The 16,746-nt window shown below is 37.2% G+C and overlaps 1 protein-coding gene across 4 annotated transcripts in view; it reads right to left on the bottom strand.

Moving 5' to 3' along the window:
* Positions 1 to 3,002: 3,002 nt before the first annotated feature.
* The window catches only part of PIBF1 (progesterone immunomodulatory binding factor 1), a 212,087-nt gene continuing 198,343 nt past the window's right edge, over positions 3,003 to 16,746 (bottom strand). For 2 of the 4 annotated variants that reach the window (XM_032611461.1, XM_032611464.1), the window contains 2 exons: positions 15,045 to 15,218; positions 3,033 to 3,278 (listed from right to left, as the gene is read on the bottom strand). In XM_032611461.1, coding sequence (XP_032467352.1) covers positions 3,267 to 3,278; positions 15,045 to 15,218 — 186 coding nt within the window. In that variant the 3' untranslated portion in view covers positions 3,033 to 3,266. Of the gene's footprint in view, positions 3,279 to 15,044; positions 15,219 to 16,746 lie in introns of those variants that run through there. The other 2 variants (XM_032611460.1, XR_004346695.1) reach the window with 2 other exon arrangements.

Below are 16,746 nucleotides of genomic sequence, written 5' to 3'. Positions count from 1 at the left end.
GGGATACGGGTTCGAGCCCTGGTTCGGGAAAATCCCACATGCCGCGGAGCAACTAAGCCCATGAGACACAACTACTGAGCCTGCGCTCTAGAGCCTGAGAGCCACAAATACTGAAGTCCGTGCGCCTAGAGCTCATGCTCTGCAGCAAGAGAAGCCACTGCAATGAGAAGCCTGTGCACCGCAACGAAGAGTAGACCCCGCTCGCCATAACTAGAGAAAGCCCATGCACAGCAACAAAGACCCAACGCAGCCAAAAATAAATAAATAAATAAACAAATAAATTTATTTTAAAAAATTATAAAGCGAAAATGAAGGTCTGGAAATTTAAAGAAAAGGCAAGGGTTGTAGTGGTATTAAGAATTGAGCTAGACACTATGGAGAACAGTATGCAGGTTCCTTAAAAAACTAAACATAGAATTACTATAAGACCCAGGAATCCTACTACTGGGCATATACCCAGAGAAATCCATAATTCAAAAAGACACATGCACCCCAATGTTCATTGCAGCACTATTTACAATAGCCAGGTCATGGAAGCAACCTAAATGCCCATCAACAGACGAATTGATAAAGAAGTTGTGGTACATATATACAATGGAATATTACTCAGCCATAAAAAGGAACGAAATTGGGTCATTTGTAGAGGCGTGGATGGATCTAGAGACTGTCATACAGAGTGAAGTAAGTCAGAAAGAGAAAAACAAATATCGTATATTAATGCATATATGTGGAACCTAGAAAAATGGTACAGATGAACCACTTTGCAGGGCAGAAATAGAGACACAGATGTAGAGAACAAACGTATGGACACCAAGGGGGAAAAGCAGCGGCGGGGGGTGGTGCTGTGATGAATTGGGAGATTGGGATTGACATGTATACACTGATGTGTATAAAATGGATGACTAATAAGAACCTGCTGTATAAAAAAATAAAATAAAATTCAAAAATTCAAAAAAAAGCCCCAAACAAAAATGAGCTAGAATAGATTCTGTGATACTAAAAAGCAAAAAAAAAAACCCCACTGATTTTTAATATATTAAAAAATAGTTACATCACTGTATCTCATCTGTGCCCAAATTCATCAAATAAACATTTAGAGCTTAAATTCAAGGTACAGTGCTAAATACTGAGGACCAAAAAAAGCTTAAGAAATAGTTCTTGCCTTCAAGGAAATGGACAAGTAAGCAATTATTATAAAATATGGTAAGCAGAATTAGAGATATAGAGTACAGAGTACATAAATTACTATGGTAGAACAGATAGAACTTTCTGGAAGGAGTGGCATCTGAATTAGAAAATTCACAAATGTCATCTAAAAAGATTTCATACCACAGTCTAATCCTGAGCTTTATTAATGGTAGGATATGATAGAAAGAACTATGTTTTTTTTAATTTTTTTTTTTTTTTTAGTTTTTTTGCCATACGCGGGCCTCTCACTGTTGTGGCCTCTCCCCTTGCGGAGCACAGGCTCCGGACGCGCAGGCTCAGCGGCCACGGCTCACGGGCCCAGCCGCTCCGCGGCATGTGGGATCTTCCTGGACCGGGGCACAAACCCGCGTCCCCTGCATCGGCAGGCGGACTCTCAACCACTGCGCCACCAGGGAAGCCCAGAACTATGTTTTTTTAAAGGAGTAATTCATATCTAGAAAGGAAAGGAAAGGAAGAGGGAAAAAAATAGGGATTTGGAGGGAGGAAGACATCCTCAATTTCCTCATCATTGCATTTTCTATTTTTAAAATTAGCTCCAAATTTTCCTGCTTCTGTGCCTTTGTCCACACCATAACTTTAACTTGGATAATCAATCAGTATTCCTTTATATTAAAATACGTACATATAACAAACAGCGTTGACTGAACTAAACTATAAAATGCTTTTCGATTAATAACTAGAGGTGAAAATAAACAGATATTCTCTTCTAGCATTTTGGAAGGAAACAAATTACGCTACAAATTTAGTTTAATGAATTATAAGCGCATCTGGATTTAGGAGGCATGCCTGAGAAAGGCCGTTTTCACAAATCTTTGTTGCAGAAAGTCGTATTTTAGATGTATCCAACGAAATAAAAGGGAAGGATGAGATTAGGGTTTTAGGCCAACAGTAGATTTACAAGTGCATATTATTATCAGAGGCTTTTTCTGTTCTCTCACACTCAACTAATAGCCTATGATACTGTAAACTTTCAAAGAACACAGTGATTAGATAGATTCTTTTATCATATCTACCAGGATAATCAGTGATTTGTGCATCAGTGGTGCTTCACTAGGAGGCAGGGGTGATGTGTGACCCTGAGGGACAGAGAGGGTTCTGACTGTCACAACTCGGGCTGGGGGTGCGGGTGCTACTGTCATCTAGTGGTAGAGGCCAGAGATGCTGACAAACATCCCACAAGGCAAAGAACTGCCCCACTCCTGTCCTGAATAAAGAATTGTCCATCCTCTATGTCAACAGTGGTTGAGAAAATCTGATACATGAAAATATACTTCTTTCTTTTTCTTTTCTTTCTCTTCCACCCCTTCTTTCTTTTAAATTGTAACTCTCGAATGACAAATGGAGCATATTTTATGACAAGAAAAAGAGAAAATGCTACTGATTTTTTCTTACAGACGAGATATTTGGTCCATACTGCATCTGTTTTGACCAAAGTAACAAGACAGTTTCCACCAAATTTTTACTTGACCAATGGAATAACGGACTTTGTACCAGATTGTATTGGTTAATAATAATATGAAATATAAGAAAAACAGAGCCCAAGAAAGAATCAGCAATTCATATCCACTTACATGATATCTGACCACCATTACTGGGCATATAAAATGCCTTCTAGTAGACTTCACAGCTGACTATTAATTTAAAAATTGTAAGGTGTCTTGGTATTTGTGTTATGACATTTAAATTCAAAATTTATATATTTAGAAAAATACTCACCAATATAACAACTAATCAAAATATTTATAAGCCACATGTTTTAAAATGCCTTAAAGAATTACAAAACTTCCAATATTAAATTATAATAGAGTATACAATATTTATTTTGTAACAAAATAGATAAAACCAAATATTTGCACTTTATGTAGTTTGATTATTATAATTTGTTAATTTAACATTCAGTTAAAATAAACTTTAAATTAGCTATTTAAAAAATGTCAAGTACATGATTAAGATAAATTTTGTTCATCAGAAAAAGACCTTCAGGAGTAAATAATGATAGAGCAAATCTGTCCAAAACACTACGTCTTCATTTTTTGTGTCTTAGACCACTCAGGTGCTTAATTTTTGGTCTGTAAAAAAAAAGGAAAAAAAAAAAAAAAAGAAGAAGAAGAAAAGAAAATTAAGTAAAATGCTTATAAGGAGGAGAAGAGAAACAATTCAAAGAACTAAGTACCTATATACATTGGGGATTTTTATGTAAAATTATAGTAAATAATTGCTTTTTGTAATTCAGAAAGAGACTTAAGGGCAAAGATTTTGTCTTTTGTCAGAAATAATCTCCCACCTGGTATGTCTATTAAAATAAATACACAGCTGTGTTTCTGGCTTAAATCGATATTTAATATATTCTACAGAGGCGAATATTTTATGAATTGATTCTATTTTCAAATAAAATTATAAAAAAATCAAGGGCACAGCTTCTTTTTTAGTTGTCTTATCTATCTACATACAGATACTCATTCACTCAATAGATATTTAGTAAAGAATTTCTAGATCCAAATCATTGTGCTTTGGGTATTCTGCATTGCTAAGTATTTATCAGAGTACTTCTTGGGTTTACTGCTCAATCATTTCAATGTAAAAGAGCCTGGCTATACAGAGTAGTAACAAAAGAGCAGGGAAGGTGGTCTGTGATAAAGCACTTAGAACTCCCTATATAAGATACTGATGCCAATCAAAACATCTTATTTTATATAATATAATAAATCAAACATGCAATTACTCCTTTCCCACTTATATCTCCTTAAAACTATGAAGAACCACATTCCTAAATGTATATACATTGGCATATAGATAAGTAAGATAAGTTATGACAATTTTATCTTTTTCATATGACATAGCTGAGGCACAAAATGTTAGAAGTGACATCAATGGTCAGCTCCTCTTGCCCTTAGCCATGCCCTTGGGCAGCTTCAATTACCACCAAATACACCAGTAGACCCTCTACCTCCTTCCTCCAGCCCCATCTGTATAACCATAGCTCTAACTTGAGCTACAAATACTTCTACATGATGCCTAAAGGCAAGTAAAATTCAGTATGTCAAAATGAACTCCCCCAATCGCCATATTCTCTGTCTTGGTGAATGGTACCATATTTTGTTCAGTCATCTAAACCAGAAATGATTGATTCCTCTTCATCTTAGACTTCTCCTTTTTTTTCCCACTTGCTACGTTCATTCTAAACAGTCCCTAACATTTATAGAAATATCTTTTAAACTCCTTATTCTGCTTCTATCTTGACCCCAAAAAGCTTACCTTGGGCCCTCATCATTTCTGGGCTTCACTCCCTCAAGAATTTCCTAATTCTGATTTGGCTTTTTCTTCTATTATGTTCATCACCACAATCCCTCCAAGCTTATCTTTCTAAAATGCAAATTTGCATTAAAACACTTTTAGTAGTTTTTCTTTAATATAAAGTCCAAAGTTATTAGTATTAAAGGTGAAAGAAGCTTCCAGGGTAAAATAAGGAAATCATAGGGAAAAGCCAGGTGCTATCTTCCAAGAGAATTCAAAGGTGACAGGGCCTAACCAAATCCAAAGAAACCAGAGTACAAACCAGAATGCTAGCTGATCTGCCAGGGAGGGGTAAGTTCCATTTTGAGAAACTGTGATCTTCACTAGGTCATAATGTAAACTGGTTTTCTTAACTGTGGCTTGTGGACAAAAAAATATGAAAGCAACTTCTACAGATCAAGCAAAGGCACAGAATTTGTATATCTGCATTTTCTCAATCAACTGATACTAAAGTTCTTTTACTACTATGTATGTATAGTAGAAGGTAAATAAAACTTTTTGATATTAGAAGGGAATCTTAAGACTCATAAAGGACAGTACAAGCATTTTAATGGTAGACTGTCCTTCCTGACTACTTCAATCTGTGTCTGGTCCATTGCAGACCATCCGCCCTCCATCCCCTCCTCCAGTAACTTCTTTCTTCAGATGTATTAATGAAGTAGCTTTGCACAGTCGAGTGTGCCTCTTGTCCTGGGGATTAACTGCTTTCCCACTTCATAAATTGACTTTTCAGTTTTTTGGTCATAGCCATTTAAAATTAGTTTCACAGCTTGTCCCATAGGTCTAATGTATATTCCTTATTGCTAGGTTATTTGGCAGGAACTTGACTATCATTGTCATGTCCAAGCTACATTTAATTTAGAAGATAGGGCCCTGTAGGATCTGGTCCAGGCCTACTTCTCTAACCCTATCTCTTGACACTCTACTACATGAACTAAATTACTTGTAGTTGAGATTAGTTTTATAGTAATTTATGAACACCGACTATGTATCAGGTCTTTGTGTTAGGTTGTACGGCTATAAAAATGAGTAAGACCCCTATGACAGAGCCTGGTGGTTGCCTAGATTACATCTATTTTTTCCCCTTTCAATAACAGAACTCTGATGTCATTATGAGAGTAATGGGCTCATCCAGTGAAAAACTACATTTATCAGCCTCCCTTGCTGCTAGGTGTGGACAAGTGACTAAATTCTGACCAATGGAATACAAATAGAAGATGTTGGGTAGAACTTATAGAAAATGCCTTTAGAATAGGAGATGGTATTTCCCCGCATTTCCTCTTGCTTCCTGCTTGGAATGCAGATGTGATGGCTTAGGCTACAGCAGCTATATTGTGATTCTGAGGACAGAGGCCACACACCAAGGAGGTTTGAAGAGAAAGGCAGAAGAAACCTCGGTCCTTGATGACTTCAAAGGGCCACATACTAGCCCTGAAAAGCTTATCTTCAGGCTTTTATCTGAGAGCCAGAACAATCTACTTAAGTCACTGAACTAGCAGTGGAACGTAATCCTAGACACTGACTCTAATCCTTAAGTTATAGCATTTGTTTCATGTTGTATTTTCTGCACACAGGAAAAGTGTCTGGCATGCAGTAGGTGCTCAATGACATGCTCTTTTGTTGTTGATTTTTTTTTTTTTTTTTTTGTAGCTGGAGCACAGTACAGAATAATGGGTTTAAAGTACAGGCTCTGGAATAAAACAGGCCTCCAGCCATTTATTTGTAAACTTGGCAAGTTGATGACCAGTTACTTCACACATAATATGAGGAGAATAAAAAATAACGGTGATGGATATTCTGGGTACCCTCAGACCTGCTGTGCCTCAGGATGCTGTCAGTGGTGGCTTATGGTTTCTGATTAGGTTCAGTTAATGAGCTGCAAAGTGGGCTTGTGGGTCAGAGGAGAAAGAAGTTGGGATATCTATTCTTCAGCTCCTTTGCCTGGCCATAGTTTGGTAGTAGTAAATTCTTCTATGGAAGACCAAAGTTTCCTACAAAGGCTCTAATTCCTCTCCTTGCCCCTTGAGACCTAGGAGTGTTTATAACTTTGCATAGTTACTAAGCCTAAAATGTTCATTATCACCTGTTGGTTTCTACCTCCTTGTTTCTCCTATAGAGGTGTTTCTCACTCCCTCCAATTTATCCCTCCATCTGCCTCATCTTTCTCCTCCACCACCACCTTTGCTACCTTCTTAATTTCTGTCTGAATTGATATCAAAGTCTGTTGGCTCTTTCTTTCCATTCCTCTAGTTCATCTTTCACTGTTGCTGTCCAGGTCTGAAAATACAAACGTGACCCTCACAGTATTTTTTACTTGCTTTCTATTTGGTATTTATCACACATGTTATATGACACACGGTTTCCATGATCAGACTCTGAGGCACTCTAGCGCAGGGGCCCTGGGCATGGAATAAGGCTTGAATAAATGAATAGCTTCAAAAGAATGTGCCACAGACTCAAAAGACAATTCCATAAGAGGTACTGCAAAATGCTTTGAGATATAGCGTGGAAGAACCTTGAGGATGTTATGCTAAGTGAAATAAGCCAGTCACAAAAAGACAAATATGGTATGATGCCACCTATGAGGTATACAAAACACTCAATTTCATAGCAATTCAAAGTAGAGTGGTGGGTTGCCAGGGGCTACAGAGGTGAGGGTGGGGAAGAAGGGAGGCATTGCTCGATGGATACAGAGTTCCAGTTTGCAAGATGAAAAAGTTCTGAAGACCTGTCTCACAACAATATGAATATACTTAATACTACTAAACTGTACACTTAAAAATGGGTAAAATGGTAAACTTTATATGTTTTTTATCACAATAAAAAACAAACAAAAATACCAAGAGCTTTTTATTTTTATTTTTTTTTTTTATTTTTTTATTTTTTTGCGGTACACGGGCCTCTCACCGCTGTGGCCCCTCCCGTTGCGGAGCACAGGCTCCGGACGCGCAGGCCCAGCGGCCATGGCTCACGGGCCCAGCCGCTCCGCGGCACGTGGGATCCTCCCGGACCGGGGCACGAACCCGTGTCCCCCGCATCGGCAGGCGGACTCTCAACCACTGCGCCACCAGGGAAGCCCCCAAGAGCTTTTTAAAAAAAATGTTTTGAAAAAATGCAGCAATACTGAAAAAGTGTATTGTTTCCAATGTGAGCTACCTGGACTTCGCTGTTAAAGAAAGTTACATATTTTATTAGATATTTTACATTCTAAAATAGAAAAAACAAAGAGAGTAGTAGGACCTCATTTCCTACATATTTAATAGCAAAGCAAGATTCCATCGGAATCTATTTTTACCTGGGTATACTGCCATTTAAAATTTCCTTAGTCTTAAGTTAATGATGAGATCTAGCAAAATTCAGCTGCTCAAAAACCTTGAGCATTTGGTTTTACTTCTTTCGGGCCTTTATTTAAGTGCCGTCTTCGCAGAGAGGCCATCCCTCCCTATTCTCCACCCACCGACTGCCCTGTTTTATTTTTTCTCCATAGCATTTGTCATTTTTTCACTTTCTCTACAATTTATTTTTTGGTTTGTTTGTTGCTTTACAGTCTAATCTCCAAAAAAGAATGTAAGTTTCACGGAGGCAGGAAGTTTTATACCTTTATTGCCTCTAACAGTGCTTGGCACAAAGGAGGTGCTCAATAAACAGTTCGTTTTTTTTTTTTTTTTGGTGGCCATGCCATGCGGCTTGCAGGATCTTGGTTCCCCAACTAGGGATTGAACCTAGCACACCACAGTGAAAGTGCCGAGTCCTAACCACTGGACTGCCAGCGAACTCCCAATAAACTTACGCGGGCCTCTCACTGCTGTGGCCTCTCCCGTTGCGGAGCACAGGCTCCAGACGCGCAGGCTCAGCGGCCATGGCTCATGGGCCCAGCCGCTCCGTGGCATGTGGGATCTTCCCAGACCGGGGCACGAACCCGCGTCCCCTGCATTGGCAGGCAGACTCTCAACCACTGTGCCACCAGGGAAGCCCCCCAATAAACTTTTTAAATGAATGAATGAATGTTGTTTGGGTTTACTATTACAGATGCCTCTCAGTTCAATTTAAATCTGGACATAAAGCCTCATGAGAGTCTATATTCAAGAGTTGCCCCTATGTAATGTGAAAGAAAATGCCACTACAGTAACGTAATAATATGGCTCCAACTAATCAGGTAACACTGCCCTTTATAAGCATAGTGGGCAGTATTTATGATTCTAAGTAACACTGCAACTATTGAGTGGAAATGAAAATAAGCAATAAGATATGAAAATAGCATATTCTCTTGTATGAACTCAAGATATGTTCAATCTTTCTATTGGTAAAGTTCTGTTCTCAGTCACATTACGGTCTGAAACTCAGGTTACCTGCAGGAACATTAGGATAGAATAGGTCAACTTCTCATCTACATCAGTATCTATGTCTAAACACTACCAAAATTCAAACAAATTTCATGGAGATAATAATGATTCTGGAAAGTTGATTTCTGATTCTCGTGAGACATACATTCTTCATTTCTAGATATTTTGTCAGTAAGGTACTATCCATCAGTGACGGCCCAAAGTTCCAGCCACTGGAAGTTTCTAAGCCTTTACCAACTCCTGATTAGTACTGAGCAACTAGCATTAAGATAGGGCACAGAATGGCAAACTATGATCCATGGTCTGTTTTTGTATGGATTGCCTGCTAAGAATGGATTTAACATTTTTAAAGAAAGGTAAAACCAAACAGAATATGCATTAAGATGGTATGTGCCTCATAAAGCCTAGAATATTTACTGTCTTGCCCTTTAAGGAAAATTTTGCCATCTCCTGATAGATGACTGTTAAATAAAGTGGGCACAAAAATTCAGATTAACAGTTAACTGCTTTTTATTTTGGTAATTCCACTTCTTTACCTATTTAAACAGTAGTGTTTCTTTTATGTTACTATCTTAAAGTTATTTACCCTTTCTACCCATAAGATGGTGCTTTGGGTAACAAATTTTGTTGTGCCTATTCAGTTTTTTTTTGGCCACGCTGTACGGCATGTGGGATCTTAGCTCCCTGACCAGGGGGTCGAACCCATGCCCACTGTATTGGGAGCGTGGAGTCTTAACCACTGGACCAACAAGGAAGTCCCATGTCTATGCAGTTATTAACAGAGTTAATATTTTAACTGAAGAGGGCCCTATTTTCTGACTATTTCACACTTCTGTTTTTTTTTTTTTTGAATTTAAGACTTTCATAGGTTCCATGGTATGAAACCCTTTTCATAATATATTTTTCATACACACACACACACACACATATATGACATGATGTTAGACATACAAATTACTTAAATGTGAGCGTTTATATTGGGAACATTGCTTTAATTTTTATGTGCTGGTTTAGATTAATTATATTTGTAATTGTATAAAGAAACAGCACAAATTAGTGGTGTTAACAGGCCCTGAAGTAAATTGTATTCCAGATGTAGGAAAGAGCTCAGAGGGCTGTGATAAAAACAAATGACAGGATTAACTGTAAAGCAACCAGAAGTAATTTACTGTTCCAGTGTGATTTGGGAGATAAATAACTGCTAAGATGGGTACTTTTGTGTCATCCATAAGCAGGCAACTAAAACATTAATCTATAACTTGGGGATTATAACATATTGAGAAAGAATGCTGACTGATAAATGCAGACATAATAAGCCTGGTGGATTATTCCTGGAATCTAGAAAAAGAGCTAGAAATTAAGAATCTATTAGTGTTCAACCAGCGCCACTTCTCTAAAGAAAAGAAATACTATGTCTAGTAGATATAATTACTTGTTTTAAAAAAAAAAACGCTATAAGCTAGGAATTGAGGAAATAAATATTTATGATTCCTCAGAGGCAGGGCCCAACTAAAATGTGTCTAAGAGAGCTGACCCAGCTTTCCTACCAACAAAGTGACAAAAAGAGAAACTGCCCCAGATCGTTCAGCCCTCACGGCTCTACTTCCACGCTCACAAAAAAATTCCTTATTTCTAATTTAGCTTAGAGCTATATTATACCGGGAAGAGGCTGCAATTAGTATTCCTGAGACTCGAAATTGAAAAATTATTTTTAAAAATGTAAATGTACATAGCTAGCTATCTTGAGGTCTGAGCATGTTCTGGTCAGATAAATCTAGATTCAACATGAAAAAGTGAGACCAGGGACTTCCTTGGTGGTCCAGTGGTTAAGAAATCTGCCTTCCAATGTAGGGGATGTGGGTTTGATCCCTGGTCGGGGAACTAAGATTCCACATGCCGTGGGGCAATTAAACCTGCGTGCTCTGGAGCCCGCGCGCCACAACTAGAGAGAAGCCCGGGCGTTGCAACGAAGAGCCCGCGTGTCACAACTAAGAGCCCGCGTGTCACAACTAAGACCTGATGCAGCCAAATAAATATTCAAAAAAAAAAAAAAAAAGAAGAAGAAGAAGAAAAGAGAAAGTGAGACCAGAGCTTCAAAACAAATGTGACAAAGCATTAGAGGTATGAAGAGCAATTGCTTCCCTCAGCTCCTAGACATGGCTGGAGCCCCTTCAATCTACCAGCAAAGTTCATTTACCCCGGTGTGCCATACAAATGCTATACTTTTCTATGTGTGTTATAATGTGAAAAATGTGGGGTGGCACAGAGTTAGGACATGCTCTGTGGTAATGCTATCCCAGGGCGGCACCCGGTGTCTTAAGACATCCAATGAGTTGTATTCATTATATTAAGTATATTACAAATAACTGCTAAATTCCATTTTAATGAAGTTATAAACTTTTCTTTATGAATAATGAGAAACACCGCTTTTTATAACCTATCAATTTAAATTTCAAAAATTTTTTGGTAAAGTACACATAACATAAAATTTACCACCTTAACCATTTCTAGGTGTACAGTTCAGTGGCATGGGGTATGTTCACATTGCTGTGCTACCATCACCACCATCCATCCACAGAAGTCTTTTCATCTTGTATAACTGAAACTCTGCACACATTAGACAATAACTCCTCATTCCCCCTGGTCCCTGGTAACCACCATTCTAATTCCCGCCTCTTTGAATTTGACTACTCTAGGTATATCCTATCCACTGTATTTTCCTTTTCTCCTAAGGAAAAGTGTTAAGTGGTGAAATGACTGAAGTCAGGCATAAGAATGTAGTAAGAGAGGAATAAAGTCTAGATTATTAAACATCCTAGTCTTGAATAATGAAAAGGAACACAAATTAGAAAATGTTTTGTGAATATTATACTCTCTGCCCTTGGAATTTCTCACTCTTTAACCCTTATTGTCCTTGTCAAATCCTAGACATTCTTCAAGGTCAACCTCAAATACTTTCTTTTCCTGGAGTCCATCAACATCACATTATTTCTTCTTTCTTCGAATTTCCATAGCAGTTTATATTTCCTTTAAAGTAGTTTGTATTTCTTTCCAAGACCATGGTCTTGGAAGTTGTTGCTTTCACTCTCCCTGGAGTTTATTTAGTTCAACACTAAAGTTCCCCACACAGTTTAGAGTCTTAACGGCTAAGAAGATAACTAAACTGGGGAGGCAAATAACTGTTGTTTTTTTTTAATGCTGTGTTACCAGATATTTATTGAGTACCTGCTTTGATCATGTGCTATGTAAGGCAATGGGAACACAGCTTCTATCCTTAAAGCACTTACATTCCGTGGTTCAATTTAGTCTTTGTTGGTGTATCGAATGCCTGAAAAACAATTCTCCCACATCTGTGATTTCAACAGTCAGAGCTTTTCTATAAAATACACCTTTTGGGGTTTTCTTATGTAAATATCACATGAGCACTGCAAAACGTTCACATGATTATACAAATATGTAAAGAAAAATGTCTCAAGCTTTTATTTCTCCCCTTCCTCCTCTGTAACACAGCTCTACGTTCACCCCACTGCCCATTTAACAGGGGCTTTGTGTGTCTTCCTCATATTTTCAGTGCACATATAAACACACATCCATTGATCCATCTCTCTATCATTGAATTGAATATCAGGGAAAAATACCAACAGCAGATAATATCAGCCAAAGGATCTGGAAGTAAATTAGAAATGTTTCCATTTTAGCTATAAAACCATAAGATTATGTAATGATTAGATCTTATTTTCAAATATTTGCACCATAAATTCCTTATTGACAAGATGAGAGAAAAACGTAAGAAAAGCACTATTATGGAAAATTGAAAATACTGAAAATAATAACCATAAAAATTAGGATGCCTTAAGAGAATCATGGATGTTAGTATAAAAGAAGTCCAGCCCTCATTTCATGTAATCTCCCTCCTAATTTTATAGATAAGACCCAGTTCAGGGCATTTAAATGACTTGCCCCAGGTGACCTAGTCGGTTCCCATTCCTAATTCTGCAGTATTAGCACAGTCTTGATTTGACTGGTTTACAGCATGATATCTGAGTTTTCATTAGGATGTAGCTGAGACCATACCTTTTTTGAAAAATTTTCTCTTGTATACAAAAGATAGTTTATTATAGAAAAAAAAAAAAGAAAATACAGGTAAGCATAAAGAAGGAAATAAAACTACCCAATTAATACTTCATATTTCAAACCTTCTTCATTTTCTTTTCATTGCAGAACCTTATCTCGAGATACTGGAGAAATCTGTTACTTATGTACTGGTGACAGGATTTCAGAATATCAGAATCAGGTTACCAAGCTAAAGTCAGAAATGTAGGAGGTCAGGGTCAGAAGGAATAGTTCATTGCTTGGAACAGAGAAGGGTCAGAAAAGCAGATCAGGGAGTGTGATAGGCTTTAAGTATGTGGCTGTATCTTGCAGTTTTCCACCAATCCTACGTTTTCCATTAGCATCTATGTATTCAGTCTGCTCTCTTCTTGTAGATTATAATATAATAATAGACACATCACACTGTCTGTCACAATCTTAGCTGACTTTCTGAGGGAAACTTGCCTAGCCATGGCCCTTCTGAATAAATAGCCCTAGGCAACTTTCTTTGGTACCCTGTGACCCCCTGGTCACAGGTAAGGGCAGCCATTCAGTAGGCTGGCTAATAACCTTAACTAGTCTTGCCACAAGGGGTATCTGCCAACAAGGAGAAGCTGGGCCAATTAAACTTGCTTTTGGAAAATACAGGAAGAACTAGGTTATAAGAGAGGAGATTAGGGAAAGGATGCATAGAAATACGTCTCAAGACAAGGGGCTGTGAGCAAGTTGGTGAGGAACTGGAAAACATGAGTAAGCAGACACCAGGAGAGAAACATAGGGAAGCTGAAGTACCACTAGAGGAAAAGATCCATGCACTCAGCTGTGGAAATCCATAGAGCTGCCTTGTACCCAGGCTGGTCAATCTCGATTTCCTGTGTTCTCCATCCTGCTAGCTCAGCCTGTATTGCTACAAGGATCCTTATAATAATTATCCCTTATTTCATTTAGACTGTAACTCTGTCATTTTTTTTAAAAAAGGAGGTTGAACTATGTAGTCACCAAGCAAGCTCTCACATCCCATTGATCCTGAGTAGCATGTTCTGAATGTATAATGAAATAGCTTAGATCAGAAGTTCCCATACTTGACTGATTATTATAATCATCTAGGGAGTTAAAAAAAAATTAAGATTCTGGGGACTCACTGAATCGAATATCGTACAGAAAATCTTTCTGGTTTTGAGTCTCTATGTTCAGACGGTAGAAATGTTTCTTCTGAGAAATTTAGGTATGGAGGGGAAACCATGTTGAAGTAAGGTGAACTATTTAATGAGGTTACTCCTATTTCGATTCTGTTGCCTTTGGATTCTTATTACTTGTTAAAACATCATTTTCAATATTTCCTAATTTATTTTCTATTTTAATCCAAATTTTTCTAATTTCTTGTTCTTCGACTAATTTCCGGGCACATACATTTTTACCTAATAATGCATTTCAGTTTTTCAGTTTATGTTAATACGATTGGTTTTATACTTTATAAGAAAACTCAAAGCAAAATATATTATTTTACAAATAAGAGGGGGTGGGTGATATTTTGCATCCTTTTTATTCTTATGCAAATTTAAAATGACAAAAACAGGGAATTCTGGTTGGCATTTTCACTGCCGAGGGCCCAGGGTGCAATCCCTGGGCTGGGACTAAGATCCTGCAAGCCACATGGCATGGCCAAAACAACAACAAACAAACAAACTTCTTTATGCTTATCTGTATTTTTCTTTTTTTTCTACAGTAAACTTTCTTTTATATACAAGAGAAAAATTTTCAAACGAGGTATGACCTCAGCTACATCCTACTGAAAACTGAGAGATCTGTGCTGTAAACCAGTTAAATCAAGACTGTCTTTCTGATTCATTTATAAGTCATCCCTGGAGACTGGAGGAGGACAGTGCTAGAGAATGCTAATTCCTAGGCAAGTCTGATATGTTAACTAGAAATATAAACCCCAACTATCAACTGTTAAGATAGGTAACATATACATTCAGAAAAAGGATAAATATAGTCCTTTTAAAGTTAGTTTGAAACCACTATGAGAGGAAAGAAATTTAAGTAAAATATATTTAGTAAAAATAAGAGACACTAACATTCTAAGTTAATTTTTATTGTACTTACAAAGAGTGTTGGTTTGGGTATAAATATATTGTCTTCATGTTCTCTAGGCACATTCAAAGTCTTTGATTTCTGATTTCCTGTCACAGTTTTGGATTCCATTTTAGTAAAAAGCAAGTTGTCCTCAGAACGCTTACTATGCATATTAATGATAATCTGTTTCATTGCTGCCAATTCCTGTTGTGTATGAAAATAGAAGATGGAAGTATGATTTTAACAAGCAGGCTCATAATGTTGATGTTAAAATATTTATTTTTATCCTTGAAGTAGAGAAAACATTTGAAGCAATTACTACATTATATAAATGAGGAAAGTTGTGAAAAAACAACATATTAATATTCAATAATTATGCACATGAATCTCATAGTCATTAATACCGTTAAATGATAAATATATCATTCCAAAGGGGAAAGAGGGCAGGGATAAATTAGGAGCATGGGTTTAACAGACATATACTATTATACATAAAAGAGATAAGCAACAAGGATTTACTGAACAGAATAAAGAAATATATTCATCATCTTGGAAAATAATCTGAAAAAACATATGTATAAGTGACTCACTTTGCTGTACACTTGAAACTAACATGGTATTGTCAACTATACTTCAATTAAAAAAAGTATTATTCTGTAGCCTAGTGGTTCCCCAATTTTTCTGCACATTGTAATCACCTGTGGAGCTTCTAAAACAACTGATGCCTGTGTCCCACCCCCAGAGACTGTGAGATAGTTGGGCTGGGGTGTGGCCTCAGCTCTGAAATTTTTTAAAGATCCCCAGGTGATTCTAACAAATCTGGGAACCACTGGCACAGCTACTTTCCCCCATAGTTTCTCTACACATGTTTGATAAGCACATTATTTAGGCACTTCTCTTCTACCTCTTAAACTATTCTATTTCCTTTTTGAAGTCTTACATGAAGATGCAAGTGAAAAAGAGTCCAAAAATTTTTTTCCTGCCTATTAATCAGCAGTTCAAACAGTAAGTTTAACATAGCTTCAGGATTTCTTTAACCATGTTATTCCCAGACTCACAGACATGGAAAACAGACTTAAGGTTACCAAAAGGGAAAGGAGGCAGGGAGGGATAAATTGGGAATTTGGGATTAACAGATACAGGCTACTATATATAAAATAGATTAACAACAAGGACCGACTGTATACCACAGGGAACTGTCTTCAGTATCTTGTAATAAACTGTAAGGGAAAAGAGTCTGAGAAAGAATATATATATATATATATATATAACTGAATCACTTTGCTCTACACCTGAAACATTGAAAATCAACTAGACTTCAATAAAAACAAAACAAAACATATTATTCCCTCTTCTTTTACAAATGAAAACCTGAGTTAGCTTTATCAGTCGTCGTTTGAACTAAGAATTCATTATGCTGAACTTCTTGAAGAACCCGGATCAAAATTTCCACTCATTCCCTCTTCCAAGTCTTTTTTGTCTTTTATTTTCCCCCATAGTCAAACCTTTAGCACCAAACACTAACTAGTGGATATTTATGCTTAATTACTAAATTGAGTCAATCAAACACAAGAATATGGAGAGAGGGCGGACTGAACTCTCCTTTACCTTATTATCTGTACAACAGTGGTAGGCTGTGTTGGTGGTAATTTTTTCCTATTATTTTATTGCATCTTCATGCCAAGACACAAAAGTTAGGGCGACAGAAAGATGTCCTGCTCCCTTCTACTAA

This window comes from Phocoena sinus, chromosome 18 (assembly GCF_008692025.1).
Source record: "Phocoena sinus isolate mPhoSin1 chromosome 18, mPhoSin1.pri, whole genome shotgun sequence".
Lineage (NCBI taxonomy): Eukaryota > Metazoa > Chordata > Mammalia > Artiodactyla > Phocoenidae > Phocoena > Phocoena sinus.
The sequence above is the reverse complement of the archived record's forward strand: the minus strand, read 5'-3'. Positions and strand labels throughout refer to the sequence as shown.